Raw genomic sequence first — 19,004 nt, 5'->3', positions numbered from 1 at the left:
AATGCTTATGTGTGTAGAAGTGAAGCTGAGAAGAAATGAGAGCAGAAACCATGTGAGTTCATTAGGATTATAAAGTTGCCATAGCTCTACACTAGGTGGTACTGTCCCATTGCTGTGTGTAAGACAGGTCCCTTCCCTTATGACTGCTCCAGGGATACACACTGAATACTAGCCTGCCAAAAACATTCTGAGAGAGCACTGCCGTGACTTCATCAAGAAGCGCCCCTTGAAGGACACAATGTGATAGGCAGATGTGCTACACGCTCCCCGCCCCTGTCAAAACTCCTCCCTTAATGTTTGTATTCTGCTTCGCACACAGACATCCTTGCTCCTTTGCCTCGTGTATGCAGCCAATCAGAATTCTTTTATTGCCAAACCATAGTAGCCAATCACAAACGACTGCCCTCTCTGGGTTCTGATAGGAGGCAAATGGTCTCTCCCTATAAGGCCAGCTTCGGGAGTGGCCTCTCAGGATTGGCTGGGGGAAATGTCACTGAGAGCGGCAGCTGCTCTTGTTCATTCAGTCTTGCTGTGGATGTGAGCTGAGAGTGTGCAGCTACCGGTAAGACAATGACAAGAGCGGCCGGTGTCAGCTATTTCTCTTCTAGAGTCTAGAATCTTGTTAAACCATCAGCTCTGCAAAGAAAATTGTTGCTGTAAGGTTTTATTTTAGCAGAGTCATTCAGCAATGGGACTGAGGCATACAGCCCAACTTCAATGTAAACTAAGAGTTGCCTATATCAAATTAAATACTTGGAGCCTGGGTATGCTTCAAACTGTAACCAAGTTATACGTTGAGTTTATGCTTTTTATAACTGCTGGCAGGTAGTAAATCCATTGTTGCAATATAAATTCATGTTTTTTATATAAATGTTGTCTAAGGGTTAGTCCACGCGAGCAGATTTGGGGCGACTAATTGCCTCTTCTTATGGGCAACAATCTCCCCGAACTGCATTCGCATGTCTTCCCATCCGCTATAATGGAAAGTCGCCTGCGCTAAAGCACACGCAGCGCTTGGTTTTCCGAAGTCGCCCGGTTTCCTCTTGGGGCAACTTCCTAAAACGAAGCGCCACGTGTGCTTTAGCACATGCGACTTTTCATTATAGCGGATGGGAAGACATGCAAAGGCAGTTCGGGGAGATTGACGCCCAGAAGAAGAGGGCAATTAGTCGCCAGGTGATTAAATCTCCCCGAATCTGCTCGTTTTGACTAACCCTTAAGGTAGAGTATGGTTGTCTATGTTTTAACAACACACCTAGGGGTTCAACACTTGCAACTGGTCTAGTAACCAATAGCAACCAATCAGCAGGTAGCTGTTATGCTGTGGATTACTAGATGTGTGCAATCAGTGGCTATTATAATGCTACCCTAAAGGCACACAGGCAGATTCAGGGAGATTAGTCGCCCGGCGACAAATCTCTTCTTCGAGGCGGCTAATCTCCCTGAACTGCCTTCCCGTCGGCTAAAATGTAAATCACCGGCAGGATGGCACTCGTCGCGACTCATTTTCCGAAGTCGTCCAAAGTTGCTTCACGATTTCCATTTTAGCCGCGGGAAGGCAGGGGAGGCAGTTCAGGGAGATTAGTCTCCTCGAAAGAAGAGGAGATTTGTCACCAGGCGACTAATTTCCCTGAATCTGCCTGTGTGCCCTGACACTTAGGGGCAGATTTATCAAAGGTCAAGGTGAATTTTCGAATAAAAAAAAACTTTAAAAAAAATTTGAATGTACTGTCTCTTTAAAAATTCAACGTTTACCATTCGCCATCTAAAACCTGCCGAATTGCTGTTTTAGCTTATGGGGAACCTCCTAGAACCCATTTGGAGTCAATTTTTGGGAAAAAACTTTGAATGGAATTCGATCGAATGCGATATTCCTTCGATTCATACAATTTGAATTCAGTCGAATACGGACCTATTTGATCGAAAACGGATCTATTCGGCCAAAAAAAAGGAATTTCGGTTGGACTTTTTGAATTCGAATTTCGACGTTTTTTCAATTCGAAATTCGACCCTTGATAAATATGCCCCTTAATGTTTTATGCTTTGCTAGAGATGTCCAACTTGTGGCCCTTCAGTTTCTGGAATGCAGGTTATCGTAAAAAAAAAAAAAAAGGATTGCATGGTATTTTCTAACAGGATATTTAGTTACAGCAAAATTGTGTTCAGGGCAGTTTTTTTAAAAAGTCTATTCATTGAAGATAAGCTAAATCTGTACTTGGAATGCAGCCAAATTATACATAGAACCACTAGTCTCCTACTAAGCAGATACAGGAATAGAAGGTTGTGGCACTTTCCTTTTTCTCCCTTTCTTTACGTTCTTTGGCTTCTCTACATATAGTGAATAGAATAAAGAGAAGGAGATCACACAAGTATTCTGTCATGTAATACACTTGGTTTAAAGCTAAATTTACCCTGCATGCTTTAGATTGAACATACAGTGCAGTTGTAGATCAACACAGTAACAGCTGCCGAGGTTGCAGTTTTCAATCCCTGCAAAGTTCAGAGTGCAGTTAAGAGTTGTAGTTCCACACAATCACAGCAGCCATAATTGTAGATCCCAAACTTGTTCATGTTTTCTTCCCTTTCACTCTAATAAGGAAAATAAGCTGCAGACTTCAGAAAACTAAGCGCCACATGTGAATTGCCGCAGTCGAATTTCCATTTTAGCTGGCGGAGGGCAGGGGGAAGGCAGTTCAGGAGATTGTCGTCCCGAAGAAGAGGCAATTTGTTGATGGGGCGACTAATCTCCCTGAATCTGCTCGTGTGGATTGACCCTTAGACAAATTGCAATTGGTTTTAATTTTTTATTATCTGTGGTTTTTGAGTTATGTAGCTTTTCATTCAGCAGCTCTCAAGTTTACAGTGCCAGCAATATGGTTGCTAGGGTCCAAATTACCCTAGCAACCATGCATTGGTATGAATAACGTACTGGAACATGAATAAGAGAGGGTCTGAATTGAAAGACGAGAAATACAAATTAGCAATAACAATAAATGTGTAGCCTTACAGAGCATTTGTTTTTAGATGGGATCAGTGACCCCATTTGAAAGATGGAAACAGTAGGAAGAAGAAATCAAATAATTCAAAAACTAAAAAAAATGTGCCAATTTAAAAGTTGCTTGGTATTAGCCATTCTATAACATACTAAAAGTTAACTTAAAGGTGAACCACCCCTTTAAAGATATTTGTAAAAACAGTTGCTATTGAAAGCAGCATGTGCCTGACTTCAGGTTATTACTTTTTAAACAATGTTGCAAAAATCTTAGTTCCCCAGCAATGACTGGTCTGTTAATCAGCTGCCTTGTGTTACATTGTATCAACAGTCTGAGCCAACAGGGCAGACAATAGATAGGGACAAACACTGCTCAATAGAAATACATATCCAAATTACTTAAGAACCATCAAACATTTGTAATGAATGTATAATGCAAAGATGCTTAGAATAATATTTCCTTTTATTAGGCAAAAAACTATTTTTTGGTTTTACATTCCCTTTAAGTTAAAAATCAAAGTTCCATGTATCTTAAAGGGACAATGCACTTGCGCGCTTCGATATCCAAAGTTTCCTCGTGAGGCAAATTCAGACGACTTCGGAAATCGAAGTGCAGCGAGTGCATTGGCGCTGGCGTTTTGTCATTATGGCAGGGGGAAGGCAGTTTGGGCAGATTGTCACCCCGCAGAAGAGGCGATTAGTCGCAAGCCAACTAAATCTCCCCGAATCTGCCCGTGTGCTTAAACCCTAAGGCAGAGAGTGCGTTTGCAATTTTGAATAGCCCCATTGCAGTTTGGGAACCTTTGCTAAGGGGGACATGGCAAAGATTGAAATTGCTATAAACATAATTCTGTTCCTTCTGATCCAATCCTTTTAAATTCTAGGTGTAACAAGTACAATATGACATTTATGATGAAACATATGGTAATTGCTAGTCTTATTAAGTTGTTAGCTGGGTGTATAACCAGATACTTGTACCTCGGCTTGAGAAACCAGCTTGACTTGTGATGGCATTTGGCAAAGAGATAACGTTTAAACCTTTATACAGAAGGTCTTGGATTCAACACTGTCTGTTCAGCATAATTTTTAATTATGAATTGTAGTGCGGGTATGGAACCTGTTATACAGAATTGTTGGGACCTGGGGTTTTCTGAATAACATATTTTTCCATAATTTGGATCTTCATACCATAAGTCTACTAGAAAATCATGTAAACATTAAATAAACACAATATATTGGTTTTGCCTCCCAATAAGGATTTGGATGAAATACAAGGTACTGTTTTTTATTATTGCAGAGAAAAACTAAATCATACTTTGGTTTATTTGGATAAAATGGAGTCTATGGGGGATGGCCTTTCCATAATTCGGAGCTTTCTGGATAATGGGTTTCCGGTTAACGGATCCCATACCTGTACATAACAACTGAGAGCTGTTCTAGATGGAGCTACATTTACACTGGTTAAAGTGACTAGCATTTTCATGATTTAGTAAGAAAAACATTTAAATAAAAGAAAACATAATTCTAAGCAACTTTCCATTAGAATTTTTCAGTGCAGGTATTTATAAATACAGCTGCCATTAAAAGCAGCATTTAATTAACTCCTGCTTGTTACACTTTAAACAATGTTGCAAAAGTCTTGCAAAGTCCCCAGCAAAGACAGGTCTGTTAATCAGCTGCCTTGTCTTACTATCAACAGGGCAGTGAATAGAAAGGGACAAACAAACACTGTGTTCAAAAGCAATACATCTGCAAAAAAACGAAAAACCATGTGTGACAAAAAAATATATAAAAGTGTATCACCCTACAAAAAATGTATAGGTACCCTTACCCAGAAACCTGTTATCCAGGAAGCTCCAAATTATGGTAAGGCCTTCTCCCATAGAGCCAATTTAAAGCAAATAATTCTAATTGTTTCTCTCTAATAATAAAACAGTAGCTTGTACTTGATTCCAACTAAGATGCATTAATCCACATTGGAGGCAAAACAATCATATTTGGTTTTTTTAATGTTTATTATGAAGATAAAAAATTATGGAAAGATCCCTTATCTGGAAAACCCCAGGTCCAATGCATTCCTGATCATATAGCCTACACCTATACCTTCTTGTTAGATGCTGTCCCAGCAGTGGTGTCTGCATGCAGAAAAAGTGTGTTTTATACCCCAATATTAAAAGAGCCAATAAAAATTAAAGTTTTTCATTTGACTTCAGATACTTATTTAAAGGACAAGGAAAGTTAAACTAAAGAAGTAGGCTAGAAATGTTCTGTTTTATCTGCTTGATAATTTGCAACAACCACTAAGCTTAGCTTCTCAACAGCAGCTCAGAGCCCACTGAGCATGTGAGTGTCACAGACACTTTCCAAGATGGTGACCCCCTGTGACAAGTTTGAAGTCCTGGATCATTGCTGCTATTGACAAGCTGAAACTTTAAGATGGTGCAATAAGTTCAGTATATAAAACATGGCATTTTTAGGCATGTTCATTTTTAGGGTTTAGCTCTCCTTTAAATTATGGTAATGTAAAATATCTTCTCTTTGATGCAGACAAACTGCTTATTGTATCCAATGTTTTTTTAACTTGTCTAACCTGTTGTTTGATTTCTTGTTTTTCTGGGCCTTAAATACAGTGTTAAGTGATATATATAATATTCATGGCAGCATTTCATTGACTCAAATTAAACCTACTTTGTCTTGACCTAAATACCCACACAGCACAGCAACTTCATTGCAAGGATCCTGTTGTCATCCTAAGGTTTAGTAGAAAAACAAAGCTCCATGGAGCACTGGACTCAATAAATATATAATATAATCCGTGTGGTAATGCGTATGGGATCCCCATAGTAACTTGTAATTGAGCAGTATGAATCCATTTTGGTGGCAAAACAATCCTATTTGGTTTATTTCATGTTGAAATGATTTTCAACATGAAATGAGTGCTTCATCGGACTTTAAGGTATGGAGGTCCAAATTACGGAAAGACTCCTCCTTACTTTGAAAACCAAAGGCCCCACATATTATGGATAACAGACATATTCAAATTAACTCTTTTTTCATCTGTTGATCTGCAAGTACAGTAGATCCCCGATTTTTACGTTTCCCAGGGGACTATGTAAACTATTTAAATTTTGGGAAAACATTAAATCCAGGAAAGAAAAAAAGCAACCTGCCTGAATGTGACTGCAACAAAACCACATTATTTCCAGGAAACATAAAATCTTGCTATGTAAAATGTGGTTCTGCTGTATTTATACTAGGGTTGGCTCAACAAGACACACAAGAGCCAGAAAGCCATGACCCCAAATGTTTTTGCATGTGGGGTGATTGCACTAGAATAGATTAAATTCGATTAGATAGATTAACCAAGAAAGGAAACAATATTTGCTGATATATAGAGTCATGTTAATGTATAGGGTCTCTGTGCTCAGTAGTCTTTGAACCTTTAGAAAAAACAATTGAACTGATAAAAGTGTTTGGAAGGTGAAAAAACACCTTTAAAGTGTAGTTTATATTAACTTTTAGTATGTTATAGAATGGCAACTTTTCTATTAATCTTAGTTTTTTTTTCAAATTAATTTTGAGTCCTCATCTTCTGACCCCAGCATCCAAAAACTATCGCTGTGTGATGCTATTTTATTGTAATTGCTGCTTTTTATTACTCATCTTTCTATTTGGCCCCTCTTTAATTTATCTTCCAGTTTCTCATTCAAACCACTGCCTGGTTGCGAGGGTAATCTGGACCCTAGCAACCAAATATCTGCTGAAATTACAAACTGGAGATCTGCTGAACTAAAAGCTAAAGCATTAAAAAAACACTGAAAATAAAAAGTGAAGACCAACTGCAAATTATCTCAGAATATCTCCACATCATACAAAAAGTTAATTTAAAGGTGAACAACTTAAAATAAAGTATCTCCTATTTTTGAGAAAAGCTTTTCTGAAAAGTTGTATTTAAAATTTGATGAAAAATAACTTAAAAAGTACAGTACTTTTTTTTACATTGCAGTTCTGTTGTTTACCAGATTAAGAAGTTTAGAAAAGCACTGTATCGGGTCATTTTTTATTTTTTTTTAAAAAAATGGAGTGGCTGTATCCATTCCCTGCACTTTTGTCTGTGGGAGGAGCCTGATTGTAGCTGACATGCTGCTGTATTTATAGGGTCATAACATTCGCTGCTGTTCTGTGTTCACTAACACTACTCACATGGCAGCTCTAATTCATTGTTGGCATGCATTTTTGGAAAACAGCCCTTAGTTGTAGTTGAGGACCAGAGTGATTTTTATACTTGTGTTTTATACACAAAAATGTTGGCTTGTTTTATAATGGTTCTTTCTCCAAAAATGTGTAGTTGCATTTAAAAGCACTACCAGACTTGTTTAAATTCTCTGCACTTCTGACTCCTGAGGCAATGTAGCAGAAGCCAGCTGATTAAAAGGCCTTCTTTATACAAAACACACTTTTTTGATGATAGATTGCAGGAAGAAAGTAGGAATGGCTTAACCATGTCATTGATTTTCAAGCAGATAATACTTAAAGTTAAACTTAAAGGGGTGGTTCAACTTTACGTTAACTTTTATTATGTTATAGAATGGGCAATTCTAAGCAACTTTTCAATTGGCCTTCATTTTTTATTTTGTATAATTTTTTAATTATAGGGCTTCTTCTTCTGACTCTTCCCAGCTTTCAAATGGGAGTCACTGACCCCATCTAAAAACAATTGCTTTGTAAGGTTACACATTTATTGTTATTGCTACTCTTTATTACTTATGGTTCTATTCAGGCCTCTCCTATTTATATTCCAGTATCTTATTCAAATCAATGCATGGTTGCTAGGGTAATTTGGACCCCAACAACCAGATTGCTGAAATTGCAAACTGGAGAGCTGCTGAATAAAAAGCTAAATATCACTGTCTACATCATACTAAAAGTTAATTTAAAGGTGAACTACCCCTTTAATAAGTCTATAAAGCTTGACTTATAGGATGCTTTTTCTAGTGTTTTAAATTTAAATACTAGGAAGCATTAGCAGCCTGATATGTTGCTTTCTGCACATAGAATTGAGGCTGCATTGCTAGTAAGTTGGATATTGGCGATCTTCAGAGCATTTGGTCATTAGAATACTGTATCTGTTTTATTAGAAACAAATAGTTCCAACAGCAAACGAAACAGCGCATAATCCTCCTGTCTTATAAGAAGATCATATACTAAATATAGTACATTCTGGTGGAGCCCTTAGTCATTCTGGCAAACTGTGATATGTCCTGGCACCTTGCAATATGGGATGGGCATATATTATGCTTAATTATGCTATTGTATCCCCAGTTATTGAGTTACCTGTATATTGCATTACAAAATGCTTTCAGTTCTCCGTCTGTCCTCACCTGATTCTTATTATGCAATTGAATAAAAAGAATTATGAATACACACAGTTCACATTTGTTCCTAAAAACTGTATGAGACTTCGAGGGAAATACCTACTTGTTTGGTCATTATTCTATAAAAACTGCTGGCTTAATGTCCTTTTAGGCTGCAGTATAAAATCTGGAGCTAAAATGCCCTCACCAGTGCATGAATTATTTCATTAAGATGGATAACGGGCTTCCCGATAATGGATCCCATACATGTATACTAATATCTGGAGTGCTGCTAAACTGCTTCTTTATCAAGCTGTGTAAAATGATATACTTTGGGAAAGTAATTTAACAAGTGGCATAAAATAAAGGCATATTTTTAGCTGCTGTGTATTTTTTTTTTTTTTTCGCTGGCTTATTGGTCTAGCTATTATTTTACAGCACAATTACATTGTAAACAATGGAAATGTTTCTAATGGGGTTAAAATAAAGATATTTAATGTATGTTAGTAGTTAGCAGTAAGCAGGTGTAGCCAGGAGGTGGCGCTAAGCCCACCTGTGAGCCTATATAAATGCTTTGCTGGGGCACTTCTGCTTTTGGCCTGCAACATCTGAGAAGCAGCATCAGATCGTAGTCCCTTGGGGGAGGGTGGTACTGTTGGGGCAAGCTAGTGAATAGTAGTGGCAAGTGAGTTCACTTTAGGAGTGAAAGGTAGAGAGGGCTAGCAAGGATGGACAGCCTGTTGTCCCAACAAGGAGTAATAGTTTGGGCTAGATGCCAGAGGTGAGTTAGGTAATTGAGAGTTCAGGTGTAGGTAAGCTGAGAGTCTGATAAAGAAGCTTGGGCACTGTATATGAGGTCACAGCTGAGAATTGGGGGTAAGTGCTCCTTAGCAGAAGGAGGCCCCTGTACAGCTTACAACACTTATGCCAATGCATTGTACAGGACAAGGGCCCTGGAGGCTTCAGATGGGAAAAAGCTGTGGTGTGTGAGTAACGAGTATTATGTGACTGATATCTTTGTTAGCAACCAGAGCCCTTGTCTGACCTGCATGCTGTGCCCTGCAAGAGGCTGTACAACAAAGGGAGGCACATTTCGAATTCATGTGTTTTTTTTAACAATTAAATTCAAAAATACTTGAAATTCGAGTTATTTAATAAAAGAATTAAATATCTAAAACTGGCACAAATGTTACCCTCTAATCAAGTTTTTTTTTCCTAAAAAAAACTTGAATATCAGGAAGGCTAGTCCAAATTGGTCCCTGGACCTCTCCCATTGACTTATACATAAACTTGACATAAACTTGGCATAAACTTTCAGGTATTATCCCAAGGGATGGCCCTTATTTTTTTTAAATGTCAGTTTCTATTTACGTATGTTTACCCAATGGCAAATACTACTTAAAAAGTATATTATTATGAAAATTGTTTATTTGCATGAGGCAGGGTTTTACATATGCGCTGTTTTATTCAATATCTTTTAATAGAGACCTACATTGTTCGGGGGGGGGGTATAGTTTTCCTTTAATGGTGAACAACTATTTGTTTCTGGTTTCTGAACTTCATTTAGTCAGTATTTGGCCTTTCCTTGGAAAAACAGTGGCACAACTTTGTAAATTGATACTGCTCCATTTATAGTGAATAAAAATAGAGAGAAACTACAAGACCTACAATATCCAGTCGTTCTCAAATGCATCTGGGGTTTCAGAATAGAATCTGCAAAATCATCTGATTTTCATTCTCTATGCCAGGGGATCTGCATCTACTATATTTCTGGTGTTTTTTTGCTTGTTTTTTACAAGGGAAAATTCAGTGGCCAGAATGCAATCTTGCTTTTATTATTGCTATTATTTCTTATTAAATTAGGGGGCGATAACAGCACCAACATTCAGACAATAATTATTATTATTATTGTATTATATATTTATCTGTGCACTCCCCTTTGAAAATATAAATGATCTCCAAAATTCAAAGTATCCTCTCCAGAAATATCGGAGTTCCCTGAATGGCCCTCTGTTTTAGACCTTTTATAATTGCTATGGTTGTAGCTGAAAGGCTTTGGTCACACTGAATGAATATTTATGACTGCAAACAATGTTATCCAGTTCCTTCTGGTAGTTTCATTGGGGGTATTTCATTGGGGTTGAAAACACCAGTTGCATTCGGGTTTCTGCCAGTTTGAATTTCTCTGCAGAGTCACACTCACCTTTATTTTTGCCACAATCCCTCTAAAATCTGTTTTTAGAAAATCTACATAAAATGTATGTCATGCCATTTCAGACAGTACCCTTCTAAACAGAACATAAAGAGTCACAAACAATGAAGGTTGTTGTGCCACTGTGTTTGTATTTTGCAGAGTTGTAGTTTGTGTGTATGGAAGTTTTGCTGAGCTCACAAACAGCTCAAATGAACCGTGGCAATAAATGTGATCGGACAGTGCAGACAGAGCTCACTTTCCCTTATTACGGACCTTTCCTGGCTGCAATAGAGTTAAAGTATGTTTATCTTATTTTATTGCTATTTCAATTAAGAGTGGTAGATTCTATTATGGAAGATATGGTAGTAGTTTGTATTATTTGTGGTTTTTGATTTATTTAGCTTTTTATCCACTCTGCAATTTCAGCAATCTGGTTGCTAGGAGAAAAAATACCCTAGCAAGCATGCAATAACAAATTTGTAGCCATAAGGTGGCCATACACGGGCAGATAAAGCTGCCGATATCCGTCGTTTAGACCAATTTGACAGCTTATCTGCCCGTGTATGCGGCCTTCCGATGGGTCTTCCCGATCGATATCTGGCCACGATATAGATCGGGAAGGTTTGATTTTTTACCCGACCAACCCGTCGGAGCCGATTGGCGTATCGTAATTCGTAACGTTCGAATAATACCCACGATATAGCCATGCCGTTAGTGGCATATCGGGGAAAGATCCGCTTGTTTGGCGATGTCGCCAGCTTATGGCCAGCTTAGATTTTAGATTGGTTCAGTTACCCCCATTTGAAAACTGGAAAAGGTGAGAAGAAGGTAAATAATGGAAAAATGTTTAAAAAACATAATGAAGGCCAATTGAAACGTTTCATAGATTGGCCATTCGATAACATACTAAAAGTTAACTTAAAGGTGAACCACACTTTAATGAAAGCAGAAAGAGGAAATATAAGTGAGTGTGCAAAGCAATTTGGTATGTTATAAAACCAAGGGGGAAGATTTATCAAGGGTCGAATTTCGAAGTTAGAAATACTTCAAAATTCGACCATCGAATTGAAATACTTCTACTTCGAATATCGAAGTTGAGTTTTTTTTCATCGAATTTGGGTATCCTGCGGTCGAAGTATAATCGTTCCTTCGAAGGATTTCAGCAATCGATCAAACGATTTTACTTCGACTTCCGAAACCTTAGAAAAATGCTCTAGAAGGTCCCCATGGGCTAACATAGCACTTCGGCAGGTTTAATTTGGCGAAGTATTGAAGGCAAAGTTTTTTTAAAGAGACAGTACTTTGATTATTGAATGGTCGAATATTAGAACGATTTTACTTCGAATCGAATTCGAAGTCTCCTATTCGATGGTCGAAGTATCCAAAAAATTACTTTGAATTTAGAATTTTTTTACTTTGAAAATTCCCTAGAATCCACTTCGACCCTTGATAAATCTGCCCCCTCGTATTTTGGTAACTTGCACACTTTGTAATCCATGTTCATTCAGAAGCTGGTGTATCGGTAGGGAGTGCATTATGAGGTATTAAATTAAAAAACTTGTTTTCTGGTTCAAGTAGAGTCATATACAGTACTTATTTGCATTTGATGGTCTTTTCACATTAAACTCATGTTTTCCGAGACAAAGCTGCTCTGTCATCTACTTGCCACCAATTTGACAACAACCTCACACTATTAGCACATATTAGAATGTACTAGTCTGAAAAAGTATAACAAGTATAGTTAACAAAAATACCACTAGAGGGCAACAAAGTCTAATAATCAGAATTTTTGCAAATAAAACTGTTGCTCAGTTTAAGAGGTGAAATGCCAACCTAAGCATTCATTAAAGAGATGAAATCTAACAATTATCAATCTCCTCCCATATGAGCACCACAGGCAGATGACCCCGTAGCCTGTCACTAAAGATTTTAATGGCTGCTCAATAATTTTTTTTTAATATTTGTGAATGTTATTTGTTTATATTGTATGTATTAAAACTCGTTAATGGCAACAGTTGCCTTCTAGCAGATTCAAATAAGTGTTGTTGCTGCTTTAAAGAAGTGAAATTATTTGTATCTATTGGAAAATATGACTGCTGCACCTTCTTTGTGAACAATAATATGCCAAACATACTAAACATAAATGAATGCTGAAGGCAAGGTTGAATGCAAAACTTTGGGCACCCCTTGCAAAATTACTTAGTTATTGCAACTGGCAAGTGGGAAACGACTCAACTACTCGTGGAATCAGTGAGTTAAAAATTCAACTACTCGTGGAATCAGTGAGTTAAAAATCAGCATATTTGATTATATAAGCACAGTTACATTTTATTTCACAAAATTTAAAACATCGGAACAAACTGAAAAGTAATTGTGGCATGTGTAAAAGTTTGTGCAGGTATTTAGTAACACCCTCTTTGGTGCAGATCATAGCTTGTATATGCCTTTTGTAGCTAAGAGCTTTTCTATCCTTGTTGCAGGAATTTCCCTGCATAACAGAAACAGGAATTTTCCTGGATATGAGGTTCCATACCTGTAAAATGTTTAGTAAAAAACCCATAGAAAAAACTGTTGAAAATAAATTCAAACTGAGCAGAATATACTCTTTGATGCGAGTATCACAATAGCAAGTCTGCTAAAATAATTTAAAACTAAATAAACCCAATAAGATTGTTCCGCCGCTAATATGGATTCATGCAGCTTAGTTACCAGGAAGTAGAAGCTACTGTTTTATTATTATTATTATTATTATTATTATTACACAGCAAAAGCTGTCCCATAATGCATCAGCTGGACTTTTCATGTACAGGAATTAAGATACCAGTGCACATTGTACAGGTGGGCCATTGAAACCTTATATTTCCCCGCAGCTCTAGGCTGTAGAGTGTGTTTGGGCATGACTACCTTCCACTGTTATATGTACAGTAACACTGATTTTTTTGTTGATGGGGAATCCTATAAGAACCCAACATTTTACTGTTAAAACCATTTTTGTAAATGGGGAAACTTATAGGAACCCAACATTTTACTGTTAAAACGTTAATGGTTAAGCTTATTTTTTTTTATATGATTTAAGTTTTTAATTTAGTTGTTTTTTTAAGCCCTGTTGTTCCTAAATTGCAGGCCTGAGAAGAGCAATGATTTTAAAACCAATCTTCCCCACTTCTTCCTTTTCCGCAGCTATCTGTAATGTCACCCCCACCCCTTATGGAGAAAAACATGGGCCAAAAAGTGAGAGAGGGCAAATTGTCAGCAATTTTAAAAAAATGTTTAATAGCCTAATGCCATGTTCCGTGGTTTTGCCTACAGCTTTGATACGAGCTGGAAGAACAGGAGCTTCGTCTCAATGCAAAGAGAATGGCTGAAGCTGTAGCCCGAGTAGCCAGGAAGGTGAATGAAGTCGTAGAGAATGGAGAGCACCACCTTGGTAAGTTATTATATCTATCTTTTATTTATGCTTTTTTTAATTGACAAAGTAGAACTGTATCATAACTCCACAAAATATATACCATTGTTCAAATGCAGGTACACAGTCATTCATGTTTATATTCAAGTACAAAACCATTAGCACACACAGCAATTAATTCGTTTTATTGCAGTGGTCTAGAAGGTCAAGTAAAATCGATATCAAAATATAGTCACCACAGATCCCACTGTGCCAGTGGTAGTCTCCGTATGCTTGTCCTGAAATCAGTTTGGTGGGGGGAAGTCTCTGCAATAACGGTAACACTTATCCGTAGCACAAGAAGATAAGCCTGTGCAGCGGTGTGGTAATGCAAGAGTTTCATACTTGTACACCCAAATCTCCAAATAATAGGATTCCAAGAAAGCGCCATCTTTGTACACCCAAATCCCAACTTCATGTTTTTATAACAAGGACTACATCTTTATTGATTTTGAATAATAATGGCACCACATTATTCTCATAATTTAAATAGAAGTCAAAAATCGAAGGTTTCCACCGTGGTACAATCCTCTTTCATTGTATAATAATTAAACAGTCCTCTCTATGAGTATTCACTCATAATAGATCTCAGGAAGAAAAGTAAGGATCTGTCAGTAAGGATCTACAGTATATGAGTAGAAGAGGTGATTTGGACCAATGTGGGACTTTCTTCTAGTCACTTGGTAATGATGAATATATACATGCTAAACATGTGGTTAGAATCATAACTGGAAATGGGTAGCTTTGAGGGAGAACCCTTACTTGTGTGGGGGATACATAAAGTATAGTTGGGATCAAGTACAAAGTACTGTTTTATTATTACAAATAAAAAGGAAATAATTTTTTAAAATGCAAATTTTTTGCTTAATTTCAAGTCTATGGATGATGGCTGGCCCGTAATTTGTACTTTCTGGATAACGGGTTTCCGAATAATGGGGTATCCAGTCTTTTTAATATTAGTTATTTTATGTGATATGTACTCCTAGAGATCTGTCAAGTTTACTTGTTCAGATTTCTTTTAAAGAGGTAGCTGAGATAAAAGGCTCAAAGGGACCCACAACAAATTCACTGCTATAAACACAGGAATACTGGCACCAGTTCATTACATTTCCAAGAACAGTATACACAAACATGTAAATTTAGTTGAAGGCATTAGTGAAGAACAAAGTTCTGAACTGCCTTGATGGGCAGCCTTCGTTCTGTATAAACAGCACAGAGTTTTGAGGGATATCGGACACAAACTGTAACTATATTTACGAATACACTATACACCGTATAATTAACGCTGTTTTAGATGGTTGTAACAAAACACAAACCAAAAGCAGACAGTGAATCAGAGATTTCACTCAGATAATGATGATTTCCACTATTACTTCACCTTGCCATACTTAATATGAGATCTGTTATCAGGAAATGTTGCTAAATATCAGGTTAGTTGGATACTGAGAAAGGGACATTTACCACAGCTTTTCATTGTCATCTCCAGCACAGTGAGGAACAAAGGTTCTCATCCCATAAAAGTGTATGCCTTAAAGGAACAGTTTAGTGTAAAAATAAAAACTGGGTAAAAAGATAGGCTGTGCAAAATAAAAAATGTTTCTAATATAGTTATTTAGCCAAAAATGTGATGTATAAAGGCTGGAGTGACTAGATGTCTAACATAACAGAACAGAACACAACTTCCTGCTTTTCAGCTCTCTAACGCTGAGTTAGTCAGCGACACATGAGACATCATCATCATTTATTTATATAGCGCTGTCAAGATACGCAGTGCTTTATACATAACTGTCCAGTGAGTTTGCAATTGATCCTCAGCATGCAGATCAGATTCAAAAGCAACAGATATGACCCATGTGCCCCCCCCTCAAGTCACTGATTGGTTACTGCCTGGTAGCCAATTAGTGGAAACCAAGAGAGTTGGACTGGGCCGATGGGACACCGGTAAAAACCTGGTGGGCCCAGACCCGCTCCCTAATCTGTTGGAATTTAAGGAAAAATATGTACGGCGCAGTGTATTTTGCACAAGCGGGATACGTGCCGTATTTCACGCATGCGTGAACCCGGAGGGCCTCAGATGCGCCAGTCCGACCCTGCATGTGACTTGAAGAATGCAATCTGCAGATCTGACACCATCTGACAAAATGTCTTGTCTAGTTTAGCCATGAGTAACCTATAGTTTCTAATTCAACCAGCAGATGGCAGATGATCATTGTTTTGATACAATAATCTTAAATGAAAGCAAAAGACTAAATAATTGCAAACTGCCACCACAGTCACTGAGAAATATATTCACATAGAATCCAGTTTATGTTATAATGTTGCCTATGCAGTTGCCATTGTGTTGAAATTCTGTAACAGGTGCATTTCTTTGGTGGTTGTTCAGTAGCATCTGCACAAGAATGTTTCCTTGCCTTTACCATTATGCACTCTGATTAAAGTAAAACAACAATACAATTAGTTTTCAAACAGTCATATTCAACTCTAAGGGGTCATGAGTGTCCGCAGAAAATTTTCCAGGGGGGTTCAAGTAAGCTGATATTACTGAAGATGAACCAATTCATGACAATGCATAAGATTAAGGCTTGCCTTTGGGTAGTAAGTATAAAAAAAACATTTGTGTAGTTGGGAATTACATTTACAAACAATTTCTTGGAACTAGCTGGAGAAGTCAGGATGGGGCAACTGCCCCCTCTTGCGGACAACCATGAAGGGAGTTATTTTTTCAAAGGTCGAGTGTTAAGAGTTTTTTTTATACCTCGAATGAACTCACAACTTGAATGTTATCTTATTTAAGAAGAAGCTTGAATAGGAAAAACACGATTCTGCGAGTTTGAGGCCCTAAACTTCAAATTAATTGAATTTTCAGCGAAAAAACTCAAATTGCTCAAATCCTTCCAGTTTTCGGGCAAAACATCATGCATGTTAACATCTTAAAATGGTTCAAGGGACCTCTACCATTGACTCCTACATGACCTCGACAGGTTTTTGATGTGTATTTTCGTATTCGAGCTATTTCCAGGGCCAGGGTATAAGAAATCTCGAAAAAATGTTAGGTTTTTTTTAACCTGAAAATGTGAGTTTTGACCAAAAAATACAACTGGAAAAGTCAAATTTTTGTGGAAAACTTGAACCTTAATAAATTTGCCCCGAAATCAAACTATTGATCAATTCTTTATAAAACTAATCAAACAAAATGGTGTGTAAATAAAACAAATGTAATTCTAAGCAAATTTCCAGTACACAATTACACATTTTCAGTGATTTTAAATTGAATATTTAGGGCAAATATACAATGGGTTCCCACTGATGTGCCTATGAATGTGCATGATCTACCAGTAACCTTTCTAAGTTTATTCTGTGCAGGAGCTTGATCTCATTGTTTGTTCATATGAATGGAATAGCTGTGAGTCCTAGTTCAAGTTTAGTTATTATTTATTTACATTGAACGTATTTCATTAAAATATTGCAGGATTATAAGCAACAACACAAAATATAGAAGAATGCATTATGGCTTGGAGCAAGTGAGTTCAGACACCGTCTGATGTATGTGAATTTACTCTGATGAATGAACCTTATCCAAGCAGTGCCATTCATTGGCAAAAATAAACTGAAAATGATTGCATCATGTAAGCTCTCTCAGACGTGGACGTCATGGAAGGTTTATTTCAAAATATTTATTGTTTTCTAAATGCATAATTGATCAAATGAATGCCCTGTTAAACTCTCTATTACTCGATAAGATTATTTTCATGCATCATTTCAGACAGATTCTGCTTATTATTAAACGGGTGCTGACACCTTAATTACTCTGATTAATTGCCAGCTAGTAAAAGTACACTCTCTAGATCATTAATAGCACTGTGAACAAATGTTATTTTGATGTGTAATTAATTCAAGATGCTGAAATGAGTAAAAATGCGAAGGTCAGGACAGTGTATATATATATTTATATTTATCAGTTACTCATTTTGTGCCCCTCTGCCCTTAAGATAGATGTTTTGGGTGATTTGGGGGTGTTATGGATTTGGAAAGGACAATTTTGGGAAATATGCACAGGGACTTAGCTGCACCACTATAAACACAGTTACATATTATGTAATAGTATCTAGTTCAAATGCGAATACTGAGGGGAGGCAGGCAAGGTTTGCATAGGTAAAACATACCAAATCACAACTTTGTAGCAAAATAAGTAATAGTAATAGTTAACAGCCACAGCTTTATTGAAGAACTTTATTTGTTAAACCATATAATACAGCCCTTGCCATGGCATAACAAAACCATCAATACCCAAATGCCAGCCACGCGAAGGCATATAAAGTGAACGATATGAATTTGTACCAAATGGCAAGAACCTAATTATATGCCAGGCAAGTACGAAAACAAAGTATAGAACATAAACAATTTGCAATGACAATGACCCATGTACTTAAAGGGATACTGTCATGGGAAAAAAAATTTTTTTCAAAATGAATCCGTTAATAGTGCTGCTCCAGCAGAATTCTGCACTGAAATCCATTTCTCAAAAGAACAAACAGATTTTTTTATATTCAGTTTTGAAATCTGACATGGGGCTAGACATATTGTCAATTTCCCAGCTGCCCCAAGTCATGTGACTTGTGCTCTGATAAACTTCAATCACTATTTACTGCTGTACTGCAAGTTGGAGTGATATCACCCCCTCCCTCCCCCCCCCCCCCCAGCAGCCTAACAAAAGAACAATGGGAAGGCAACCAGATAACAGCTCCCTAACACAAGATAACAACTGCCTGTTCTAAGAACAGCACTCAATAGTAAAAACCCATGTCCCACTGAGACACCTTCAGTTACATTGAGAAGGAAAAACAGCAGCCTGCCAGAAAGCATTTCTCTCCTAAAGTGCAGGCACAAGTCACATGACCAGGGGCAGCTGGGAAATTGACAAAATGTCTAGCCCCATGTCAGATTTTAAAATTGAATATAAAAAAAATCTGTTCGCTCTTTTGAGAAATGGATTTCAGTGCATATTTCTGCTGGAGCAGC

General features: G+C 37.4%; 1 protein-coding gene across 2 annotated transcripts in view; it reads left to right on the top strand.

The window, feature by feature from the left end:
* The first annotated feature begins 433 nt into the window (after positions 1-433).
* Positions 434-19,004, top strand: part of lrrc20.L (leucine rich repeat containing 20 L homeolog) — a 112,604-nt gene continuing 94,033 nt past the window's right edge. The window contains exons 1-2 of one of the 2 annotated variants that reach the window (XM_018225398.2): positions 434-562; positions 13,850-13,967. In XM_018225398.2, coding sequence (XP_018080887.1) covers positions 13,898-13,967 — 70 coding nt within the window. In that variant the 5' untranslated portion in view covers positions 434-562; positions 13,850-13,897. Of the gene's footprint in view, positions 563-10,704; positions 10,839-13,849; positions 13,968-19,004 lie in introns of those variants that run through there. The other variant, XM_041568822.1, reaches the window with a different exon arrangement.

The sequence above is a fragment of the Xenopus laevis genome, chromosome 7L (genome assembly GCF_017654675.1).
Source record: "Xenopus laevis strain J_2021 chromosome 7L, Xenopus_laevis_v10.1, whole genome shotgun sequence".
NCBI classification, from domain to species: domain Eukaryota; kingdom Metazoa; phylum Chordata; class Amphibia; order Anura; family Pipidae; genus Xenopus; species Xenopus laevis.
This window is presented reverse-complemented; position numbering and strand designations above follow the sequence as displayed.